At 35.2% G+C, this 24,147-nt stretch overlaps 1 protein-coding gene across 1 annotated transcript in view; it reads left to right on the top strand.

Moving 5' to 3' along the window:
- Positions 1-7,690: 7,690 nt before the first annotated feature.
- Positions 7,691-24,147, top strand: part of jagn (jagunal) — a 29,965-nt gene continuing 13,508 nt past the window's right edge. Inside the window, exon 1 of the mRNA XM_090403765.1 lies at positions 7,691-7,949. Coding sequence (XP_090259891.1) covers positions 7,858-7,949 — 92 coding nt within the window. The 5' untranslated portion in view covers positions 7,691-7,857. The remainder of the gene's footprint in view (positions 7,950-24,147) is intronic.

The raw sequence follows: 24,147 nt of genomic DNA, 5'->3' as shown, positions 1-24,147 counted from the left end.
GAAAGGCTTAGAAAAAGTTCTTCTAGTCAGCGACTGAACTTAAGACTATCTTGGACGACCCAGCACTGAGGAGGTTAATGTCACATTCACTGGGCCACACATGCTTGCAAAAGAAATTAGCACAGTATAAATTATCTAAAGTAAATATAAAAGAGTAATGCAAAAGGAAGAAAAAAATTAAGGTATAGACGGAAAATGGTAATTTTATACAACAATTATGCAATGAAACAGCTGAAGAGATACAGGGAAAACAGGAGGGAGTTATGTAAATGGATAACCAGTAAAACTATTATTTTCAGTGAGGAAAGAAAAGAAATTAGAAGAAAATTTCCCCAACATATTAACGAGGATTTCTACTGAATAGGGGAGAATATATGGAAAACAAATGAATAGAAAACTGTACTCCCAGAAAATACTGAAATGGAATCAACAACAACAACAAAAAAAGTTCAATCGCCACCGATAGCGAATCAGGTATAGCTGGCCTAAGACTATTACTAATTTTATCCTGCATCCGGTGGAGAGATTGTTAAACAAGATACTGCAGTTGTCTACTTTTTACTCATCATCATCATCATCACGAATCATGGGCTCACTGCCCGTTGATGTCTGATGCCTGTTTCACTATCTTCCTCCACCTTTCTTTGTCCATGCACAGTGTCGCAGTTTTTGTACACCCATTCCACATCAGTCTTTTATATCGTCTATCCATTCTCTGTATGGTCTACCTCTTCTGTTTAAACCATCCAAAATACCAAACATAAATGTCTTTATCTTCCGGTCCTCACTCATTCTACAGATGTGTCCAAATAATTGCAGCTTCCGTTTTATAATATTCTGCATTAGATTCTGTTTTGGTTGTATCTTCTGATAGAGATCTTCATTAGTGATTTTCTGTACTCATCCTATTCTTAGAATCTTCCTGTAACAAGTTCTTTCAAATGACAAAATTCTTTTTCTTGATTCCTTTTTTATTACTCACGTTTCAGATCCGTACAGTACACCGCTGAAGATGCATGTTTCCAATACTCTTAGTTTTGTTTGCAGACTGATCACTTTACTTTTCCAGATGTTATCCATGGCCTTCAGATTTGTTTTTCCCTTTGCAATCCTGATCTTTATTTCTTTTTTTACAGTCCAAGTCATATGTCAGTTTACTTCCCAAATATGTGAATTGTTCTACATTTTCTATATCAGTTCCATCCACTTGTATCTTTTGTTTCATGTTCTTCTCACCAAATACTATTGTCTTTGTTTTTTCAAAGTTCATAACAAGTCCAAATCTCTTACCTTCCTCATTTAAGAGTTTCAGTGTTTTTTGTAGTTCTCTTTCGTCTTCTTCAATAATAACAATGTCATCTGCAAATCTCAGATTGTTAATTCTCATTCCGTGTACAGATATTCCTTTGGCATCTTCTTTCATTTTATCCATTGCTCTTTCTAAATGTGTGATGAAAATGCTTGGTGATATTGGGTCTCCCTGTCTAGTACCCCTGCTTGTTTTAAACCATTTCCCCAAATCATCACCTATTCTAACCGGTGCAACTGCATTCTGATAAACATCTTTTAATATATCTTTTAGATTTTTATCAAATCCATGGGATTCCAGAACTGCTAATGTCACTTTCTGGTCAATACTGTCAAATGCTTTCTGAAAGCAAACAAAGCAAGTATATATGTTTTTTTTTCCTCCTAGCTTTCTCTGCTATTAACCTCATTGTCAAAATCTGTTGAATTGTAGTTCTATCCTTCCTAAATCCTGCTTGCTTGCTTGTCTGCAAGGTATGCTTCTAATTGTGTTCTCAATCTTTCTGTCAATATGATCATCATCACTTTACCAAGGTAACTTATCAAGGCAATTGTTCTACATTTTTTACATTCTAGCTTATTTCCTTTCTTGTATAATGTTACTAATATTGATTTCACCCACTCCTCTGGCATTTTCCCTTCTCTCCATACCATATTGCATAGTTGGTGCATTTCTGTAACCATACTTTCACCACCATATTTAATCATTTCTCCAGTAATGTTATCGTTACCAGGACTGTTGTTGTGTTTTAGCCATCCTATTGCTTTTTCTACCTCTCCTCTTAAAATGTCCATATCATGCTCATTACCTGGTAGTGATATCTGCTTCAATTCTTCAGTGAATTTCCCAATGCTATCTGAATCTAGTTTTTCTTCATATAACTCACTACAGTATCTTGTCCACCGCTGTACAATTTTTTCTTTATTCATCAATACTTTGCCCTTTTCATCTTTAATTGTGGTCTGTTTTGGTTGCCACTTTCTATTAATGGTTCTGATCATTTTGTATACCTCCCTTGTTTTATGCTCTCCATAGTACTGTTCTATATTGTTGCACTGGGCTTCTAACCATTTCATTTTATCCATTCTGACTGCTTTTTTCACCTCATTGCACTTTCTTCTATATTGCTCTTCTATTTGTTCTGATGTATCCCTTCTTATCTTCAACATTATTTTCTTCTGTACTAACTTCAATGTTTCTTGTGTAATCCATTTCTTCTTGATCTTCTCTTCTTCATATCTGAATAATGTATAATGCTATCTGATTTTTCTGATGTATCCCTTCTTATCTTCATCATTCTTTTCTTCTGTACTAACTTCAATGTTTCTTGTGTAATCCATTTCTTCTTGATCTTCTCTTCTTCTGGTACTATTTCTTCAACTGCATCTTCTATCGCCTTCATTACTCTTTTCACTCTTAATTTCGAGTTTTTTTCTTTCTCCACACTTTTAAGTTTCTCTGCTAACACTGATCTGTACCTTCATCCTATTTCTGCTTCACTTATTCGTGCTGTATCTCTTCTATTCTGATGTTGGGGTTTATATTTCTTTTTCAATTTCATCTTGATGTTTGCAATCACTAACCTATGGTCCGGGTCTATATCCGCTCCTTGAAAAGTTCGACATTGCTGTACTGATGTTATCCATCTTCTGTTAATCATAATCATATCAATCATGTTTTTGGTTTTACCATCATTTGATCGCCACGTCCATTTTCTACACTCCTTTTGTTGGAATCTTGTGTTACAGATCATCATCTCGTGGTCCACAGCAAATTCTAATAATTTTTCACCTCGTTCATTTCTTTCTCCGAAACCATATTTTCCCATGACTTTTTCCCAACCATCATTATCTATTCCAACTTTGGCATTCCAATCTCCTTCAATAATTAGCACATCTTGCTTTGGTATTGTTTCTATTGTCTCTGTCAGATCTTTGTAGAATAAGTCAATATCCTCATCTGTGCTGTCAGATGTGGGTGCATAAATCTGGACTATTGATATGTTGAATGGCTTTGTCTGAAATATTTCTACTATGATTCGTTCATTTACTGGTTTGTAGCCTAACAGTGCTTCTCGAGCTCTTTTGCTGAGAAGGAAGCCAACTCCTGCTTCGTGCATGGTGTCATGTCCTGACCATATTACTTCGCATCCATTGATCTCTCCAGATGATGTCCATCTCATCTCTGCCAATCCTAGTATATCTCACCGATATCCCTTCATTTCCTCACGAAGTAGTTCTAATTTTCCTGACATCCAGAGTGTCCGCACATTCCATGTTCCTACTGATAACAGTTCTCTTAGTTTCAGCTTCTGTTTCCTTTCGGTATCCCACTTTTCGATCCAACCCCGATCGCTCGATTGGTATCGCGGGCCTTGTTTATCCGGGCGACACCCGAGCCGGCATGTTGTAGCTGTTGCTTGTATAGGCATCAGATAACAATCGTGTTTTTTCTTTACGGTCAGGGCATCGACACTGATCTGACCGACCCTTCTCCTTTATCCAGGCTTGGGACTGGCATGATACCCCCTAAGGTTCCCATGGCGGAGTTACTTTATACTCGCACATTAGAAATTATCAATACGGATGTGTTTAAGTTCTGATAAATAATAAAGATTTGAGATACATATCTATCTTCTCATCTTGATTTCCAAAATCGTTTAGAGCTATAAGATTCGTGGCTATCTCTTTGAAAAATAAAATGGAGTTGAGAGATTCTCTCATTTTTAGTCCATGATCTTTTGTATTTTCCACAGAAGGAAGTCAAGACCAATATTCGATTCGATTCTCTGACAGGAAAAATTATTTTACTGTCAGTTATAAACTTAAGCACTGGAAATTAGAAGCGGAAAGGAATTTATTCATGGAAGAAACAGGAGTGGATGGTTATTTTCTGAACAATACACTCTAATCGAATTGTGAACATAAATTCCATTGAGAAGATTAATAAAAAATTTTTTCGTGATACCTCCGAGGAGTTCGAAGACTTATCGAGGGAGGATACCTACCCTACAGCCCTCCGTCTCCACCACTCCATCCACCAACTACACCGAACCTCTACTACCATCATCAACATCAACGCTATTCACTGCCCACCACCACACTAGCATTTTTTGCCTGTTAACTGCGTGTTCTAAAGGGCTGATTTGTCTGTATGCGGGATGAATAATCTGAGTTTTCGTGAGAAAAAATCCTGTTACCTCCGTATGACTGCTAACTCACCTTCAATTGAATAATTCCATATAACGATTTCTCCCCTCACGACGAGAATCGAAGTTAGTCCTTTTCTAATCAAAGGGCGTAACGTATCGTCGTTCTTCCATTTGCTCTATGGAGGAACTTAAATCAAATTCATATAGACATATCTAAAGACAATATATCCTTAAGAGGGATGCAGCAGTACAATCAAATCAGCTACATTAGAAATGCATAAAAAACATTCAATCCTTCCACAGCAAATGAGAAATGGATGGACTCTGGTATATTACTAACTGGCTATCTGAGGTGAAACAGAATTTCAAGTATCTTCACTTCGTAACTTCAAGATATGTTTTTTCTCAAGATCTTCAAGAGTGATAGTACATTAAGCCATCAGTCAGACTATATGGATGGTATCAGCTCATCTAATTTTTTATAATCTAACATCTTGCTGGTATGCTGTAACGTAATATTAGGAACTCTCTCATACAATTCATCCCATTTTATTCAAAATTGTCTAATGTTGATAACTCATTAGACATCTTTACTTTCCTGGATATAGTTTCTGTTTTTCCCACTCTCCTAGTTAACGAAGTGCTTGACCAAATTAACGATGACTTCACACCAGATGTCTCTAGACCCTTTGAGCAATGCCTGAATTCTAACTTCTTTTGGTGTTTGTTGGAATCATGTGGTTTATAGGCTCCAGTTTGGATTGCAGTAGTCACTTGGCTAGTTGGCAATGAGTAGTCATTTATCTTTCTCTTCTGCTGATCTCTTCATAGATAACGTTTAGTCACATTTCCTAGCTTAGACTATACCAAAACATGCCATTTGGTACAGATATTTAGACGATATTTTCATACTCTGGGGGCATGGCTTTTCAGTCTTGCAGCAGTTTTTCCCTTTGTTTTGTTTATTTCACCATAACATATATTAAACATTAGAGTTGAAAATAAGGTAAACATGTTCTAATTACAAAAGAACATATTATCATTTTCCTTGGGCATGTGAAAGACCTTTGAGATCTTTCAGAAGTTTACTCATACTGGAAACTATATTCCGGCTTTGTACCTTCACCATCCTTCTTAAAAACTGGGCGTAGCTTTTGCCCTTAAGAACTGAACAACCTATATTCTAAATTATGAGAACAAAACTGAGGAGAAAACTGAAACTGTTTTCCATTTCTTGATTTTTATGGATACTCCTGAAACATAATCAAAAATATGTTAATTTCGGATAATCTGCCAGAAACTTGAATATCAAGTACAGGAAGACGGACGAATTCTATCCTATAAATTGGTAATCTGTCCACCAATATTGCTGCGTTACTTGAAAATTATAATATTTATTTATCTTTTACACTAATCTAAATTATTTTTAGCCTCCTGATATCTCCAAAGGAAAGTATTCCCTTCTATAAGGATCTGGGTCAGAGGCGTAGCTAGCGGGGGGGAGAGCGGTCCGCTCCCCTCTAGCTACTCCCCCCCCGCTAGTGATCGCAGTAGAATTACAAATATTGTAATACTACTGCGAATTTTCCCCACAATTGCTGTAAGTGTTGCTAGTTGTGAGAGGAGTTTTCTAAATAAAATTGATTAAGTATTACCTACATTACTATGAAATAGACTTCGCCAATGTCATCGACGAATTTGCTAACAGAAAAGCAAGAAAAATTAACATTTTAGAATGTTGAAATTAAAGTTTTACTTCAAAAATAAACATAGTGTTTTAATTTATTTCCCTATACGTCGTTTTGGCTTTTTGTAGTATTTTTGGTATGTTGAGAGGGGCGACAAACTCAGAGACCGCCCAGGGCAGCAAAAGCGGTAGCTACACCACTGATCTGGGTATTCATAGAATACCATATTCCTTTGGTTGTACCTACATGTACTAGAGAAACCAAAGTTTAGAGGAAAGAAAGAAAGAAAGAAAGAAAGAAAGAAATAATACGTTGGCGATGTGAATAAAAGGCAGTAAAGTCTGAGCTAGCTCACCATACTTTGACTGGATTCTTTGGGCATACTGTGATCACATCACACTGTTGACTTGGACGTTCCCTATTAGAAGGAAACTTTTTTCCTAGATAGATCAAGGAATCTACGGCAGTAATTATCTCATCTGTCAATGATTGTGTATATATTATAAATATTGGTTAGTTTCCTTTTATCTGGAATCTCTCCGATCAAAAGGACAGGCGGACTGTGGTTATACCACTTATCAAGTAGACTCTTCCAGACTCTCCTCCGACAGTGCATACTTGAAGCTGTTGTCACTGATATATATATATATATATATATATATATATATATATATATATATATATTGTGACTAACATGTTAAAGCAATTTGTAAATCCTTTCTCAAGGTTACAGTTAAAAACTAGGTAACAGAATTCTTCTTCTTACTATTATCATGTTTACTTAGCACTTATATGGAGTCGCATGGGCTCACAGAGGCCGACTAATCTTCTCTTCACTCTGGAATTTACGCATTGTTGGTCGATTGGTAGAGCCTCTGCTACTAATGGCTCAGTTAAGTAAGTTTGAGCGCGGTTATTAGTTGGAAGGAGACCAATTGTTCGATTCTGTTAGCACACTCTCCCTCGATGAGTTTTTGGACTCCCTGGAGGTGTCAAATAATAATAATAATAATAATAATAATACATGTTGATATAGATATTGCCCGTGTACTGCACCCCGTTTGCCTTCTCGCTCTCTACAAAATTCCCTCTGCCGTCGAATTAAGTCCGACAATTTCGCTTTCATTTCTGAATAAAAAAATAAAAAAAAAATCAGCTAACGCCTTTTTATTCCCGTATACGGGGAGTAGGCGAGGCCATTTAGTCCTATCTAACTTTTTGGAGACTGAGTGGGCAGTTCAAAAATAAAAAAATAAATTAATTTAAAAAAATAAAAAAAAGAAAGAAAAGAGAATAAAAGAAAAACAAATGCTTTTAAAGGTTTTCACGTCACATTGAGAAGAATTTTTTTTTTTCAAACCAAAGTGCACATGACAACTGGCGCTGAAGCTTTTAAGTTAATTCTGGATATTTAAATAAATAAATAACTCATATGCATTGCACTTTATTAAAAATAAATAATAAAAAATAACAATATAACCGCATCAAACTTTTATATTAGATGAAAATGTAGGTAATGTAACACTGACTATAGATGTCGTTCTACTTGCCACTTACGGAATGTCAGAGTCAGAGAAAATTATGTAAATTTTTAAACCATGGCAAATGTGTGATCCTTTATTTGAGATATATTACAAAATTTGTATTCCATCTCAATTATAAATACAAAACTAGCTGATGAAACTTTTAACTTCAGGCACAAATGAGAAATGGCTTCCACCGCAAATAATATTACTGTGCCAGGATCTGATGGAACAGATTTTGTTCACCGACAGAAAGTTGCTCCTTACTTCCGAGTTAGGTTAGTGATATTTTTAGTGTTACTCAGTCCTGGGCATGCTTTGCCTGAGTATTTTGATGGTGAGCTGGTGAACATTCCCAAGAAATAACTAGGTTATTATGTTAAAAGGAATGAAATTTAGGTCATAACCACCAGATTTTACTTCGTAGGTCAACGTTACATTTCGTTTAGAGTTAATGTTTGTTGTTTTGATGACTGGGCTACATTTTATACGCATTTTAAGCTCTTGCGAAGGATGAAATTAAAACTAACATTTCATATCTGTGATAATTATGACATAGTTCCAGGAGTGTGGAAAAAACTTAATAAATATTATATACAAAATAGTCAATAAAATGTGGATGACCTGGTGAATTACCACAGCCGGGTTATTGATTAATTTTTGTCTTAAGTTATTATTTGTTAGCTGTTGCAATTTCTGTGTGAGAGTTTTCAAGCAAAATATTTTTACTTGGCAGTATTTTGACCAACACGGAAATTAAATTGAAAACACAATTTGATTATTCAGCTAAAAACTGATGTAATGTATGTTACATTAGTCATATATGTTACATTAGTTATATATATATAAATAATAAAGCATGGAAACTTTTTCTAGGACTCTTAAACTGAAACTACATCTATCCTGTTAAGAGTATGATTTTTCTAGAAAGCAAGCCAGCCATGAAACACCTGCAGTTGACATGCATAATACACTGTACTTCATGACCTTAGTTTGTTGCAGTAGAAACTTTGAACAACCTAACACAAAGTAATTGCTGTACTTGATTCAGTGAAATTTGATTGAATAGTATTTTCTTTCTATTGGTAGTGTAAGTTAGCTCCTAACCTTGATTTTACATTACTTATACACACAGAAACAGTGTAATATACTCAGTGTTGGCTCATTCCATGATCCTTTCTTAGTCACAAGGTGACTAAGAAATATATAGTCTGTTAGGTAATAATATATACTTACAATCCACCTTGTTAACAGCTGATGAGAATTGTCAGTCATACATTCTGAATGCATTCCACAAGAGTATAATAAATTTAGTTTAATCCTTTATCCAAGTGTGAGCAAACAAAGTTTGCGCCTGAAAGTATCATCAGGACTGAGGTAAGGTGGTACAACACTGGGCCACTCATTGCAAAGGTGGAGCAAGCTCACAACACTCCTATCTCAGTATCTCCCATAATGCAAAACACATCTCCTTGCGGATATGTATAATGCTGTGCATTAAGGGAATAGCCACTACCCAGACTAGTTTTGACCTTTATTGAAGTCTTTTCAGTGGGAGCTGGGAGCCAGGTCTTGCAGGTGCCTTAGATTGAGCTGCATTGCATCTTTTGCAGCCATTCCACAGATGCCCATTAGAAAATCCACAACTAATTAGGCCAGTAAACTAACCCTTGTCTTCCTTTAACTATTTGTGAATAATTGTACTTTCTAGCATTGTTCATTATTCTGCTTTGAAGTGGCCAGATGGATAAATTGTGAGTATAAACTGAACACTTGGTCCCAGTGTTCAAATAACTTTTGTGAAATTTTGCTTCATGGGTAGGAAACTTCACATCTGTCAAGATGACACTCTCTGCACCAGTGTTTCCCAAACTTTCAATGCCAGCATACCCTTTTTAAAATTTTAGTAACACTGTGTACCCCTCCCCCCTTCCCAGGCAAAAGCAATTTGGGAAGAAGTTATATTTCATTCAAATATGGCATTTGCATTATGATGTAAATGGGGGGGGACCTTTTTTGCATGATGATGAATTACTAATGGGAAACTTTTTTTTGATTATTAAATATCTTTTTATACGAATTTAATATACATACAGTATGAACAAATATTATGAAATTTTCAATAATAATAAAAAAGCTTAACGAGATGAGTGAAATCCTTTCTGTTAGGAAGAAAGTAGTTTGGTGAAACAACTTTGACACCAACACGTTTAAATATATATATCGATGCATGAATAGTCTCAAATTGAAATGAGAACAGTTACATTTAAGATGCCAGTGATTCAGAAATTTAATGGGAATTTCCGACTGCATGGTTAGAACTATTTTAATTTAAAGTTTTAATGCAGATAGTTCAAATCATGTGGTTGGAATATGCAATCGTTCTGTTAATCAGACACAGCCCTAACATGGTTCGAATCATGCCAAGAGATACATTTTGTTTTAACTTCCTTTAGATATTTTAGTTATCGAAAAATTAATTATAGAATAGACCTGCACAAAACGTAAAAGTTTTTTTTTTTTAAGTTAATAAAAATTAAAGTGCCCCATATGCTTTAGACCTTTTGTGTATGCCCAGGCATGGCTCTAGAAATCCACTTGCTGCAGGCAAGCTATCAGAGACAATTGATGAGTGAATTTTCAGTCTCATTCTGTGAGGGGGGGGGTCGGGCTGGAAAGTTCTGTAAACACCTGGAACAAAAATGATATTAAAGCAACTTATATAACCAGAAGAAAAAGAACATAAAGAGAGGATATAAGAACATAAGTTATCTTCATAACTCTGCTACTAGTATGTTCTTTCTTGTGTTATATCAGTCGCTTTAATATAATTTTTATTCTAGGTGTTTAGCAGAACTTTCCATCCCCTCCCTCGTAAATGCTTTCAAAATGTATTACTTCGTTTCTTTAGCATAATTTTTTTTTTTTCTGGAATTGTTATGTGACACCTCCAGGGAGTCCAAAGACTCATCGAGGGAGAGTGTCGCAACAGCATTGAATGATTATTCACTTCCAACTACTAACCACGCTCAAACTTGTTTAACTTTTTCCGTGGGCCATTAGTAGTAGAGGCTCTACCAATTGACCAACTTTTTTTAATTTCATTTTAAAACATCTCATTCACTATCAAGTTATTTGATTATAGGCAGCTTCCAATGAATGTAATATAGAATTTTATATTCATCCAGGAGATAGTATCTTATGTAATTAATTTAATAAGTTAATTCCTTCGTAGACCATTTGACCCTGCCAAAAGTTGGTTTGATCAGAGGCTCTCCCTAAGATACTTTACTGCTGGTTTCTGAAATGTGAAGTAATTCTTGTTACTGTGAAGAGGTGGCACTATTTGTCTCTCACTCTGTTGTAAACTAAAACCTATCCTGCATCCTCAGGTTAATTTTGAAATAAATAGACACATATTCTCAAACATTTAATTTTGCATAACCTGCAAGTCATCACCATTCTTATATAAACCAGACATACCATTAAAAAAAAAAAAAAAATAATAATTTAACAAGACCAATTTTCAGTTGTTTCACTGCCAACTGTAATTTTCCCAACATCTTTAACCATTAAGAGGTATGCAGTTATAATGTAGTATTGGTACAGGCTTATTTTCACAATGTGAATTAGCTTAGTACAATTATATGCTTGAACGTACATGATCAGAACTCTTTAATAGTGTTCATTAAGAAAATAAATGATTACCTTGCAAAGATGAGTAGGAGACCAGATCACATTATTGATATTATATCATTAAAAGTTAGTTTGTCTCCATTGCAAGTGCTGGCAATCTGTTGTTTTCATAAACGTCTTTCTTTCCTATTGAATTATATCATAGGTAATTTATATAAATTGACCCTTCATTAGGGCAATAAATGAAAGGAAATGCAACTACTCCTTTTAGTTAGTGACATGCAAAACTGAAGGGAAGAGACTAAAAAAAAGAAAAAACCAGCTAACACCTTTTTATTCCCGTATACGGGGGAGTAGGCAAGGCCATTTAGCCCTATCTAACTTTTGGAGACTGAGTGGGCAGTTCAATCTCCACTGGTACCAATCAGAGATAGATGGCCCAAGGCTATCACTAATTAAGCGGTACACAGTGAAGAGAGAGACGGCTCAAATGTGCTGCCATCTCGTGGTCCCTAACCCTAACACAATATATTTAATGTCTGAAATAATGCGGGTTCTACGGTCGATTTTCTTGAGTTTACAGGCTGAAAAACCCGAGTTTCCGGGAGGAAAAACCCGTTTTTTCCGTGCCAGAGATCGACTAACTCGGGGACCGGTCGAAAAAAGGCTTAAAAAAATTTCCTCTAGTCGCCAACTAGACAAGAAACCAAGTCTTCCTTCGTGCGGCCAAGCGCTGTGGTATGCAAACGCCACATCCACTGCGCTAAACAGGAAAGAGACTAGAATATACTTATTATTATTTAGCGTTTGGCTAAGAAGAATACATGCATATGCTACCACATGCACAAAAAAACTACATACAAGACAATAAAATGCATAAAAGAATGCAAGAGCGTGAAGTGACACTGTAGTCATATATACATAAACAGAAAATTAAAATTGAATGTCTAAGTTTGTCAACCAGTCAACAGCATCAGTGGAAACTGTTATAAAATCAGATACTGGTCCCATGAAGGCTCTGTGAGGACAGTCAAATACGATATGTTTTAGTTTGGTTATCCTCACCACAGTCACAAGATGAGTTTGGTCTTATTCCCCAAGTAAATAAGGAAGCTTTGCGCCTGCCATGGTTGGTGTGAACCAACCATGGAAGTTTTGTTACTTATATACATTAACTATATTATCCATTTTATATGTGGCCCAAGACAATTCCTCTTCACTCAATGTGACCCAGGCAAGCCAAAAGGTTGGACATCCATGTTCTAGATGCTGCTTCAAATCTTTCAAATAAGGAGAAACATATCCATTGCATGAGATTCACATATAAAAATTGGAAGAAGCATTTGTTAACGTAATTCCTTTCCACAAGCTACAGTATACTTTGATAAATGAAGTAGTGAAATGAAAAGTTCTTATCATGGAAGACTAATAATTGGTTAGCAGGCAGTGGAACAGAAGTAGCATTTCATATCTTTGTAGTTGTGTAACATGCTGAGAAAAAATAATGAACTAGTGGCAAAATTAAAGAGAGACATGCCATATCTTACAAATTATTGCAGATAATTGGAATTTGGCTGTTTTAAATTCTGTTATTAAAGATGTTCTCCTTGTTGATAAAATTGAAATGGTGATGTGTGTATTTATATATATCTTTTATCATAAGTCATCCTATGAGTGTGTAAAATTTTTTCTGACCAGTAGATTTAAGTGGTATTTCTGGAGCGATATGCATACACTTCAGGAAACACTGCACTACACCACTTGGAATTGAAGCATGCCCCATAATAAATCCGCTGGTCAACAGGACTATCCTGGTCCTGTTGACTTCTTTGAACCAGGATTTGTCAAAATAAGACAACCACGTCCCATTCATTTTTAGTGCCCACAGTACCTATAGCTGCTTTTTTTTTTTTTTTTAAGCTATCAGGAGTGGAACCCAGTGATTTTATATTTCATCTGTAATGAGATCTGGTGCACTATATGTTCTTGTGCTCTTTTGTGGACTACTGTAGTATTATACTATCATTTGACCAATTGTGACTTGTTTTTATAGTCGGCCTAATTCTTGAAAATCCACATTAATGTATGCATTAAGTAGATTCTCCAGACAAAAGACACTTGTTAGGTGTGTGTATAGTGCAGTTGCAAGGATTGTGTAACATGTACTTGGCAGTTGTAAAGATCTAGATTCAAATCCTTTCTAGGATGTGAAGAACTGTTATATAGGTTTTTCAAGTTAGTTGTTTAACTAGTTTCATATGGAGGCGGGAGAATTTTTCCTCCCATAAAGGTTTTTTTTTAAAAAAAAAAAAAAAAAAACAGCTAACACCTTTTATTCCTGTATAGGGAGTAGGCAAGGCCATTTTAGCGCTATCTAACTTTTGGAGACGGAGTCGGCAGTTCAATCTCCACTGGTAGCCAAACACAGATAGCTGGCCCAGGGCTATCACTAATTAAGTGACACGCAGTGAAGAGACAACTAACAAGTGCTACCACCTTGTGGTACCTAACACAATATTTTTAATATCTGAAGTACCGATATTTTTAATATCTGACAATATTATGGGTTCTAGGGTCGATTTTATTGAGTTTTTGGGACAAAAAATAACCGCTTGCTTGTGCCAGAGATCGACTAACTCGGGAACCAGTCGAAAAAAGGCTTAGAAAAAGTTCCTCTAGTTGATGAAACTCTTCTTTTTGTTTGTGGTTTTGTTTTTCATTAAAAAAAAATAAACTAGGCAAAAAAAAAAAAAAAAACATGCAGCTAACAGGCTTTAGCCATAATTCCAACTACCAGTACTACTACTTCTTTGAGTGCCATCTCCTATCGGAGGTTGGCAACCACCTTGGCAAATTTTGAGCTATTCTCAACCACTCTGAGCAGTCTCTCAGAGTTCATGCCAGTCCACTGTCTGATGTCTGCCGACCAAGATTTTCTTCATCTTTCTTGTTCTCTTCTTCCATTTATCTTCTCTTTTATAATCAATTGAAGTATCTTTTATTGTTATTTTTCATTACGAAGTAGGTGACCAAGATATTCAGATTTCCTTCTTTTTATGGTATTTAAAATTTCACGTGATTTCCCCATTTGTTCCAGTACTTCCTGATTAGACGTTTTTGCTGTCCATGGGATTTTTAACATTCGTCTGTATAGCCACAACTCAAAGACTTTGTCTTTTTATTGATGTTGTCTTCAAGGTCCAAGTTTCTGCACCATACAGCAGTACAGACCGTACATACCATTTAACCATGCGTACTCTAAGCTCTAAATTTAAACTGTGGTTACACAGTGTTGATTTCATCAAGAGAAAGTTTTTTTCTTGCCATTTCAATTCTAACTTTTATTTCTATTTCTGGATTGCAATCTTCATTTAACCAGCATCCGAGATATTTAAACTTTGCCACTCTTTCTATTTGTTTTCCATTTAAAGAAAGTGCTGAATTAATAATTGGTTTCTTGCTTATGACCATGAATTTAGTTTTGGTGATATTTATTTTTAATCCCATTTTTTCACTCCCTTCACTCACTAGTTCCAGAAGATTTTGAAGATCCTGAATATTGTCTGCCAGGAGAGCTGTGTCATCAGTGTATTGAATGTTACTGATGATTTCACCATTTACATTAATCCCTTCCTTTCTTCCTTTCAAGACTTTTTGAAATATGGCTTCTGAGTATATGTTAAAAAGAAGAGGTGACCACAGACTTGCCTTACTCTTCGTTTGATGTTAATGGAGTCTGTCATCAACTTGAACAGATGCCTTTTGGTTCCAATATAAGTTTTCAATGATCCTGATGTCTTTACCATCTAATCCAATTCTTTTTAATAGTGCAATCATTTTATCAAAGATCTGAGAAGCCGAATTGGGTATCACTGATGGTGTCTTCACATTTTCTGTATATTCTTTTTTGAATTGCTTTCAGAAACATTTTGAGAACGTGACTCGTTAGTCTGGTCATTCTATAGTCATTACAAGTTTTCACATTTGCTTTTTTAGGTAGCATGATGAAGGTCGACTGCAACCATTCTTGAGGGATTATGCCTGTATCGTAGATCTTATTAAATAGCTTTACTAATATATTAATGTTGTCATCTTCTAATAATTTTACTATTTATGCTGGTATTCTATCCAGGTCTAAAGCTTTACCATTTTTAGCTGAGTTTAGTGCACATTCTACCTCTGATCTTAGAATGCATGGGGAGGACATCTACTCTACAACTGTTCATCTCACTTCTCCACCAACCTTCATCATCTAACACCAATGCCATCTACTGCCACCTACCACCACTAGTACTTCCATAGACAATTGCAAACATCCACGCCCACAGCGGGATTCGAACCCGCAGCATACGCTAACCACTCGGCCAACCAAGCCATCATCATTTGTCATCCTTTTCAGATATTATTTCTCCCTTTTTGTTTCGAAGGATGCAGAATTGTTTTTTTCTTAAATATACCTGAGGTCTCTTTCAGCTTTTTGTGTAGTTTAAAATTGTCATGCTTTTCCTGTAGAATATCTATTTCTTTACATTTTTCATTCATCCAGATTTCTTTTGCTTCTTTGATCTTGTGTTTAATAATTTTCTGAACCTCTTTATATTTTACCACTACTTAGTAGGATGTATTCTGACAGGATGTTCTTGACTTTTAAACTTGTATTTGAACATCCTGCCAGGGCAGCAGTTTTTTTTTTTTTTGCGATAATTATACTAACATATCTAATATAAATTATTATGCTCTGCTCAAAGTCATGTATATCATAATATTGGTCCATTCTCACATTGAATCTCTCTCTCTCTCATATAGTGTGGAACAGACAAGTGTACAATTTCTTATTTAGAGAGTTATGTCTTCGACATATATTTTTATATTGTCATCTCGTAATCAAATTCTTTATATGTACCTGACAGGATATTATCATAGTACTGCATGAAAAGGTTAAAATCGGTTTGAACAGTATCTTGTATATAACTAGTTTAGTGTTTTGAGTAATTTCTTTCTTATTCCATATAAATTTTTCAGTTGACTTCCTACGACTCAGCTTTGCTAATTCTGTTGTCTATTTACAAACTGCCGGCCTGGTTGGCCGAGTGGTTAGTGCAGTGGTTCTTACCCGGTGTTCCCCGGAACACTTGTGTTCTGCAAACTGCTTACAAGTGTTCTGCCGGTGAAAGATGTCACATGACATAGTTCTGAGTGTAATTGGCTACTCTGAATAAAAATGTCGAGGGAATTATTTCCGTTATAATAGAACAATTAACAATATTGGAAGAAAAGATTTCCTTCCTTAAATAGACACAATTATGACTGGACACGAAATCCATTTGGCACAGTTAATATATTGAGTTGAGAATTTTCGTTACAAGAAGAACAATTAGTTACCTTGTCAACGGATCATACTCTAAAAATGAAATTCTGTGAAAATAACTCTTGAGGAATTTTGTATTTTTGTCCAAGCTGAATACTCAGCTCTCTCCACAAGAGCACTGAAAATTTTGTTTAGTTTTCGACATCATATTTGTGTGAGCTCGGTTTCTCAATATTAACCCATAAAATCTAAAAAGCATGAAAGACTTACTAATATAGACAAAAAGATGAGGATAGCTATATCACATATTAGACCTGATATTTCTGAAACCTGCAAAAGCCGAAAAGCTCAAGTATCGCATTAAAATAAGTTCCATTTTTATAAAAGCCAAGTCCATGCATATGTTTATTGTTAGTTTTATGACCCTAATGCTTTTGGTGTTCCCTAAATTTTTCTTATAATCAAAAGTGTTCCATGACTTTGAAAAGGTTAAGAACCACTGGGTTAGCGTATCTGCTTTCCAGCCAAAAGACTGCAGGTTCGAATCCCACTGTGGGCATGAATGTTTGTGATTGTCTGTCAAAAATACTAGTGGTGGTGGTGGACTGTAGATGGCATTGGTGTAGATGATGCGGTTGGTGGATGAGATTGAGTGGTGGAGATGTAGAGTAGGTGCCCTCCCTCGATGAATCTTTGACTTCCTGGAGCTGTCTAATAATAATAATAAATAATAATAATTGAATTTACATCTCTACTCAAAACTGTGCCTTAAATAAGTGAAATGTTTTTTACTTGTTCTGATTCCACTGATTTTCATACCAAATTTATTACAGCACTTATTCGATTTGCTAGAGTATACTGCAGACGTGTACTGTATTTATTTAGGAGTGCAACATCTGCATAAAGTAAAGAGCTTAAGATTAACATATCCAATTTTGATGGTTTAATGTGCTTTCATAATGGGATCCATTTAAATAATGACTAACAGCAGAAATAATTTGCACTTTTGTCTCACACCAGATTTAACATTCAAACCATCTTTCACCTCCTTGAAACCTCATTACAACTCAAATATAGACCATGTGTTGCTTGATATAATGTTTCACCTACACCATATAACTATACAATATGATAATCAGCCTTCACTTTACAACTAGAATTCTTTCCTCGTATGAAAAAATAAATTTAGTCAGCAACTGAACAGCATGTCATAACTTGTGGAGTTACAGTGCTCCATGCCTCATGCAGGCAGAACTACTATACTATGAATTTTTAAAAGCCTCCTAGTAATGCTGCTCTGAAACCTTAGGGAAAGAGTCGTGTGTTTAGGAATTTTATTTAAATTAAGGAGATATTAAATCCCACATTGTTTTAAAACCGAATAAGAAACTCTTTGAGTTTCTTATTCGGAGATTGTACTACGTACTAGGACTACTTGCATTAGCTCACGCTAATAATCGCCGATGCTTTTATAGTTTACTATATTCAGCATGAAACTCTCTGATTCCAATCTTTGAGTTTCTTATTCAGTTTTAAAACAATGTGAGATTTAATATCCCCTTGATTTAAATAATGTTTATATCGCCTAAATGAAGCCTATTGGCTCTTTATATTTAAGTAACTTAATGGTCGCACCTCTTTGACAACTCGTATAGCAGAGTATATAAGTTCTTTTCGCTATACCCTTTGATATTTATTTGGTCTAGCTACTCACTGATGAAGCCTCAAAAAAGGCTGAAACTGGTCTGGGTAGTGACCTCCCACCATAATGTAATAACAGCATACATTTCCTAGGAAATGTGTTTTTACATTATGGAAAATACCAAGAATAGCGATTAGAACTTTACCACCTTTGCTGCGAGTTGTCTGAGATTGTACTATGTACTAGGACTACTTGCATTAGCTCACGCTAGTAATCGCCGATGCTTTTATAGTTTACTATATTCGGCATGAAACTCTCTGATTCCAATCTTTGAGTTTCTTATTCGGTTTTAAAACAATGTGGTATTTAATATCACCTTAATTTAAATAATGTTTATATCACCAAAATGAAGCCTATTGGCTCTTTATATTTAAGTGTTTAGGATTGTTTTTTTCAGATACCTGATTAGTGCTCCCAGGATCAATAAACGCTTGTTAGGGTGGACAACAGATTACTGATTATCATTGTCAATATAGGATCTCCTGCAATGAGTCTTCTGACTCCATGGAGACACCTGTTGTAATAATAATAATAAATACAAAGTTTTTTTTTTTTTTTTTTGACTCTTCATTGCACCAGTGATTAACAAGTGACTACTACTTCTACTCTTCTTCCTTAAACTGCTTCTCTTCACTCTAACTAACTATACACACACATATATAATCATATTCCTCACCTCTTGCGCACAGCCTTCAGTTACTTCCTATTATTTGAAGCCCTTAATATGCTAAAACATACAAACATAATCATTACATTAATAAAGATAATTATTTTTACTTTTGGGGATCCTTTAAATTCAGATGCACAGGTCCAAATCCCATATGCCTTTGTAAAGAGAATGGCCCTAAGCACATTTTTTTTTCTTAATGTTTGCAGAATAGTTGCTGTTTTAATAGGGAGCATTAGTTTATAACCAATTCACCATGTGTGGTTCATTTATTAAATCTCGATTAATTTTCAAAAAAAAAAAAATTTATCTTTTAAATTATAGCCAAAGCAACTAAGGCTATGAGACCAGTGTATTATGTCTGTTAGTGGTGTGTGTTCTTCCTGTTTTATTTGGAAGGAAAAATTCTGTCACACCTTATGAGACTGGCTAACTCACATTCATTCAAAAAACTTTATACATGTTCTTCAGAGCCTCCATTGCTTGGTTTAGATGAGCCCTTTGATTGAAAAGACCAGGGTATGAATCCCACCTACAATGGAGGAAACTTTATCAGGTCTTTTCAATCAAATGGTGAGTTAGCCGATCTCATATGGAGGTAGAGGATTTTCCCTCCCGGAAACTCGTTTTTTTTTTTTTTTTTATCCCTCAGAACAGGCAAACCTATCCGTGAACACACATTTATTTATTTAGCCTATGGCATAATAATGACACATGACATCAGAATATATCTCTGGTTTTTTTCCCGCATACAGACAAATCTGCCTTTCAGAACACACGCAATTTACAGACAAAAAATACTAGTGGTGGTGGTGGTGGACGGTAGATGGCGCTGATGGAGATGATTGGTAGTAGAGGTTCAGTGTAGTGGTGGAGACAGTTGTATAGTAGGTGTCCTCCAGTGATGAGTCTTCGGACTCCTTGGAGGTGTCATGAATAATAATAATAATATAAATACATATTTGTGCAGACAATAAAAATTATACAAGTAATGCACATATACAAATATCAGATAAAAAAAAAAAAAAACAGTCTAAAATTTTAAGGTTCAGATAGCCAATCAAGAGCTGAAGGATCTGCCTAAAAAAAATCTCTCAGGTCACCAGGGTAATAGGCTCTTATGCTGCAGTCTTCCACAATGTTAGATGGTTTGGTTTATGGTCCCACAGTCACATTCGGGTGTAGGTGATCTTCCCCTCTTGTGTAAGCTGTCCGTGCAGATACCATGTCCTATTTAGGCTTTTCCATAGATGACGTAGAAGCTCAATCCCTTTCGGATTTTTGTTGGGAAGGATATAAGTGGTGTGGATAGGCTTATGTGTTCATCAGACATTGTAATAGATTTAACGGTATTGATATGAACACAGATGGATAAGAAAATAACTATTTATTAATTTAAAAAGCTAATATTTTATTAGCTTTTTAAATGTACTCAGCATCTTCTGAGTACACAACACAAAGTTTGTTACAAATGCAAGACAACCACAATCTGGTGTAACACTGGGCTAGTATAAGTAATTGCAGCATGCAACACAAGACTAAAGTCCTAATAGGGCACCATCTAGGTTAAAAAAAAAAAAAAAAAAAAAAAAAAAAAAAAAAAAAAGTAGTTCAAAGTTTTGAAATAGTAGTCCAAATAATAGTCTCTTAGAAAGTTTGAAAAAAATAAAATAAAATAAAATAAAAGTAATAAATAGTAATTTGGTCTTAGGATGACTGTCTCCCAAATCTTTGGTAGATTTATACAGCCATACTTGTTAAGGTTTTTTTTTAACCTAGATGGCACCCTATTAGGACTTTAGTCTTGTGTTTCACGATTTCACAATTACTTATACTAGCCCCACTGTTACAGCGGATTGTGGTTGTCTTGCATTTGTAACAAACTTTGTGTTGTGTACTCAGAAGATGCTGAATATAATACCAGCGAAATATTAGCTTTTAAGTTAATAATTCGCTGGTATTATATTTTCTTATATAGTTATAAGAAAATATAACTATATAAGAAATATAGTTATTTTTATCCATCTGTGTTCATATCAATACCGTTAAATCTATTACAACAGATATAAGTGGTGGTGATTTTTCTTTCCAAGTTTCTAGCCATTTCGAATTAACATTGAAATTACTATTTACTAGTTCTTCAGCCAGTATTAATGGAGGCTGTCGGGATTTAAAGCGATTCATATTTATATATGGGAGGTTTTCATATGTCGGCAACAGGGGATTGCTGTTTATTTTTTTTTGTATTCTTTTACTAGAGCATTTTGTCTGCGCAGGTTTGGTGGCACAATATTGCTCAAAGTTGGAAGCCAGTAGAGGCGAGTGGATTTGATACAACCTGTTATTGTCCTCATTGCTGCATTTATTTGCATGTTGATTTTCTTGATATGAGAACTGTTTAGCCATACTGGTGAACAATATTCTGCCACAGGGTAGACTAAGGCCAATGTGGAGTATCGCAGTGTAATAGCAGAAGAACCCCATGTAGAACCACACAGTTTTGGTATGATGTTATTACGGGTTCTTATCTTTAAAGACGTGAATACACAATTCTACAGACATGAAACACTTACTCCTAGAGAGAAGCTGCAGAGAAATGGCAAGCTGGCTGCAGGGGACTCAACTCATCTTGGTTGAATGAGCAGTGGATGGAAAGGTTCTTTTCATTCACCTGAGTCATTAAAAAAGCATTCATAAGTTGTACAATATTTTGCTAACTGAGGCAAATTTGTACATATTCATAAAAGCATTTTTAAGAGGTATAAAATAGCTGCATTAAAATTATTCAGTTACATCAAATTGTAAATTAAAGATACCAAGAAATTATATTCTTGATTTAATTCTTTATCCAAGTGTAAGTAAGCAAACTAAGTTTGCACATGAAGTATCTTCATGACTGGCTACTTGTATATAATGATTTCACATCACTTGCCTTAGTATCTCATAATGCAAAGCACACCCTCTTTGCGTGTGTATAATGCTAAGCATTAATACACATGCAAAGGAAGGGCCACTAGCCAGACTGGTTTTGACTTTATTGAGGTCTCATCAGAGCCAGACCCAGAAGAGATGCCAAGATTGAAGTAATGCAGACGTAATATATTTCCAATATTTTTTACATAATGCATAGCATTATACACACCCAAGTGGATGTGTGTTTTGCATTATGGAATACTTAGGCAAGTAATATGATGTCATCAGCCTCTGTATACAAGTCATCCAGTCATGAAGATACTTCATGTGCAAACCTTGTTTGTTTATACTTGGATAAAGGATTAAACCAAGAATGTAATTTCTTGGCATCTTTAATGTATAGCATAACCAGGTGAAAAAACTTTCGACTTCTAAATCAAATTGGTATTGGAACCAAACTTATCCTGTTTTTATACTGGACTAGTTATCATTTTTCTTTCTAAAGACAGTATTATTTGGCCCAGTTAAATGACGTTGCATGTCAAGAGTTTAAAAGACAGAAGTTTTGACACATTGTTCATTTATTGCATAGCAGAATTACTGACTTATAAATAAACAATTGGCTTTAATTAAAGTAAAATATTTGCCATAAAAATAATTTCATAAAAAACTCTTGGATGCAAACTCTTCATAGTTTTTGATGGTTCATATCAATGGGCCATTTTCACTATTTGCCATTTTAAATTTTAATGACATAATAATTTAGATTTATTTGGCATTTTAAATTTTAATGATTGAATGTTTCAAATTGAAAATTTTAAACATTCAATCATGGATATGCCATATTTGGCATATCCATGATTGAATGTTTAAAACGACAGTGAGCAAAACAGTTTTGAATGGCTTGTTGCTTATTCCTCATGAATAAGCAACAAGCAATATATGTAGTTTGGCCACAAACTACATTTCTCATCTCATCTTCCCTCTTTTACCTTACAGTGTTGAGGGTTTTATTAATCATCGGACCTCAAACTGTTCACAGGATAAGGTGGTCAACCCTATGCCCTGGTGTATCCTATGTCCACAGTGTTGAGTTCTCAAGGCCGGTTTGCCTGCTTTGCAGGATGAAAAACCCCAGGATAAACTGGGGAAAAAGCCCTACTCCCCGCCCAAGACCTGCTAACTTGGATATGGCTGAGGAAGATCCTTCAGCTCCTCACGTAACCAACGGGAATCGAACCTAGGACACTCCTTCCCCAGGCATATGGTTGCGAAGCGCACAGCCACTAGGCTAACCGCATGGACTACAAACTGTATATATTGCTTGTAAAAGATTTACTTTCGTGCTAGCCCTCTTTACCACTTGCCAAGAACCAGAAAATTTTTCCTTCATTTCCATTGTGATTCCATGTCACAACTGATAAACAAATTCTTTAAAAATTCAGATGTCATCCATGCATTTTTGTTGCATGGTATTGAACTGGTAAAGTTTTCATTCTAATCCTTTAAAGCATCTAGGCCTGGTCCATTTTCCAATAATGAACAGCTTTCATTTATCCGTTTGACATATTTGAACAACCTTACACTGTTAGACAATGCATTGTTTTTATATCAATCAAAACAATGCATTGTTTTGATTGATATATACCCAGTATTATATACACCCTACACTGTAGGGTGTATATAATACTGGGTACCATTTAGTGTGGCATGATAAAATTCAGATGTCATCAGCACTAAATTTTTGAAGCAAGATTACATAATTTTTCTAACACTCCATGTGATAGAGGTTACTGGCCAGCTCAGTTAAATGGCATTATGTCCCAAATAAATGAAGCAAATTCTTGTTATATTCTCATTTCATTTTTGTTCTTCCAGAATTGTTCCAATAAAATGGCTCTTCCAATTTGCTGGATTCTACTGTACTTATTCTTTGGAACAGCCTCCCTCTTTTCCTGCTGTTTTTCTAAAAGACTGACCTTTAGCTGTTCACAAATCTCATCAGCAGATTTCTTTCTCTTACCTATACATGGCACTGATATACTACAGTTTTGTTACATCTTGTGTGCGCGCGCATGTGTGTGTCGGGGGGGGGGGGAATAAAAATAAATATCCATTTTGAATTTTTTTGTGACGAAATAAAGATTTGAATTTGGAAAAAGAATGGTGTCATCTATTGTCTTGTAGCAATAAAAGAATCTGACAGTATTAAAAGCCAAAGAATATTTTACCGTTTATTTTTATTTTTTT

The sequence above is a fragment of the Typopeltis vanoorti genome, chromosome 14, assembly GCF_054136105.1.
Source record: "Typopeltis vanoorti isolate ZY-2024b chromosome 14, IOZ_Tvanoo_1.0, whole genome shotgun sequence".
Classification (NCBI taxonomy): domain Eukaryota; kingdom Metazoa; phylum Arthropoda; class Arachnida; order Uropygi; family Thelyphonidae; genus Typopeltis; species Typopeltis vanoorti.
This window is presented reverse-complemented; position numbering and strand designations above follow the sequence as displayed.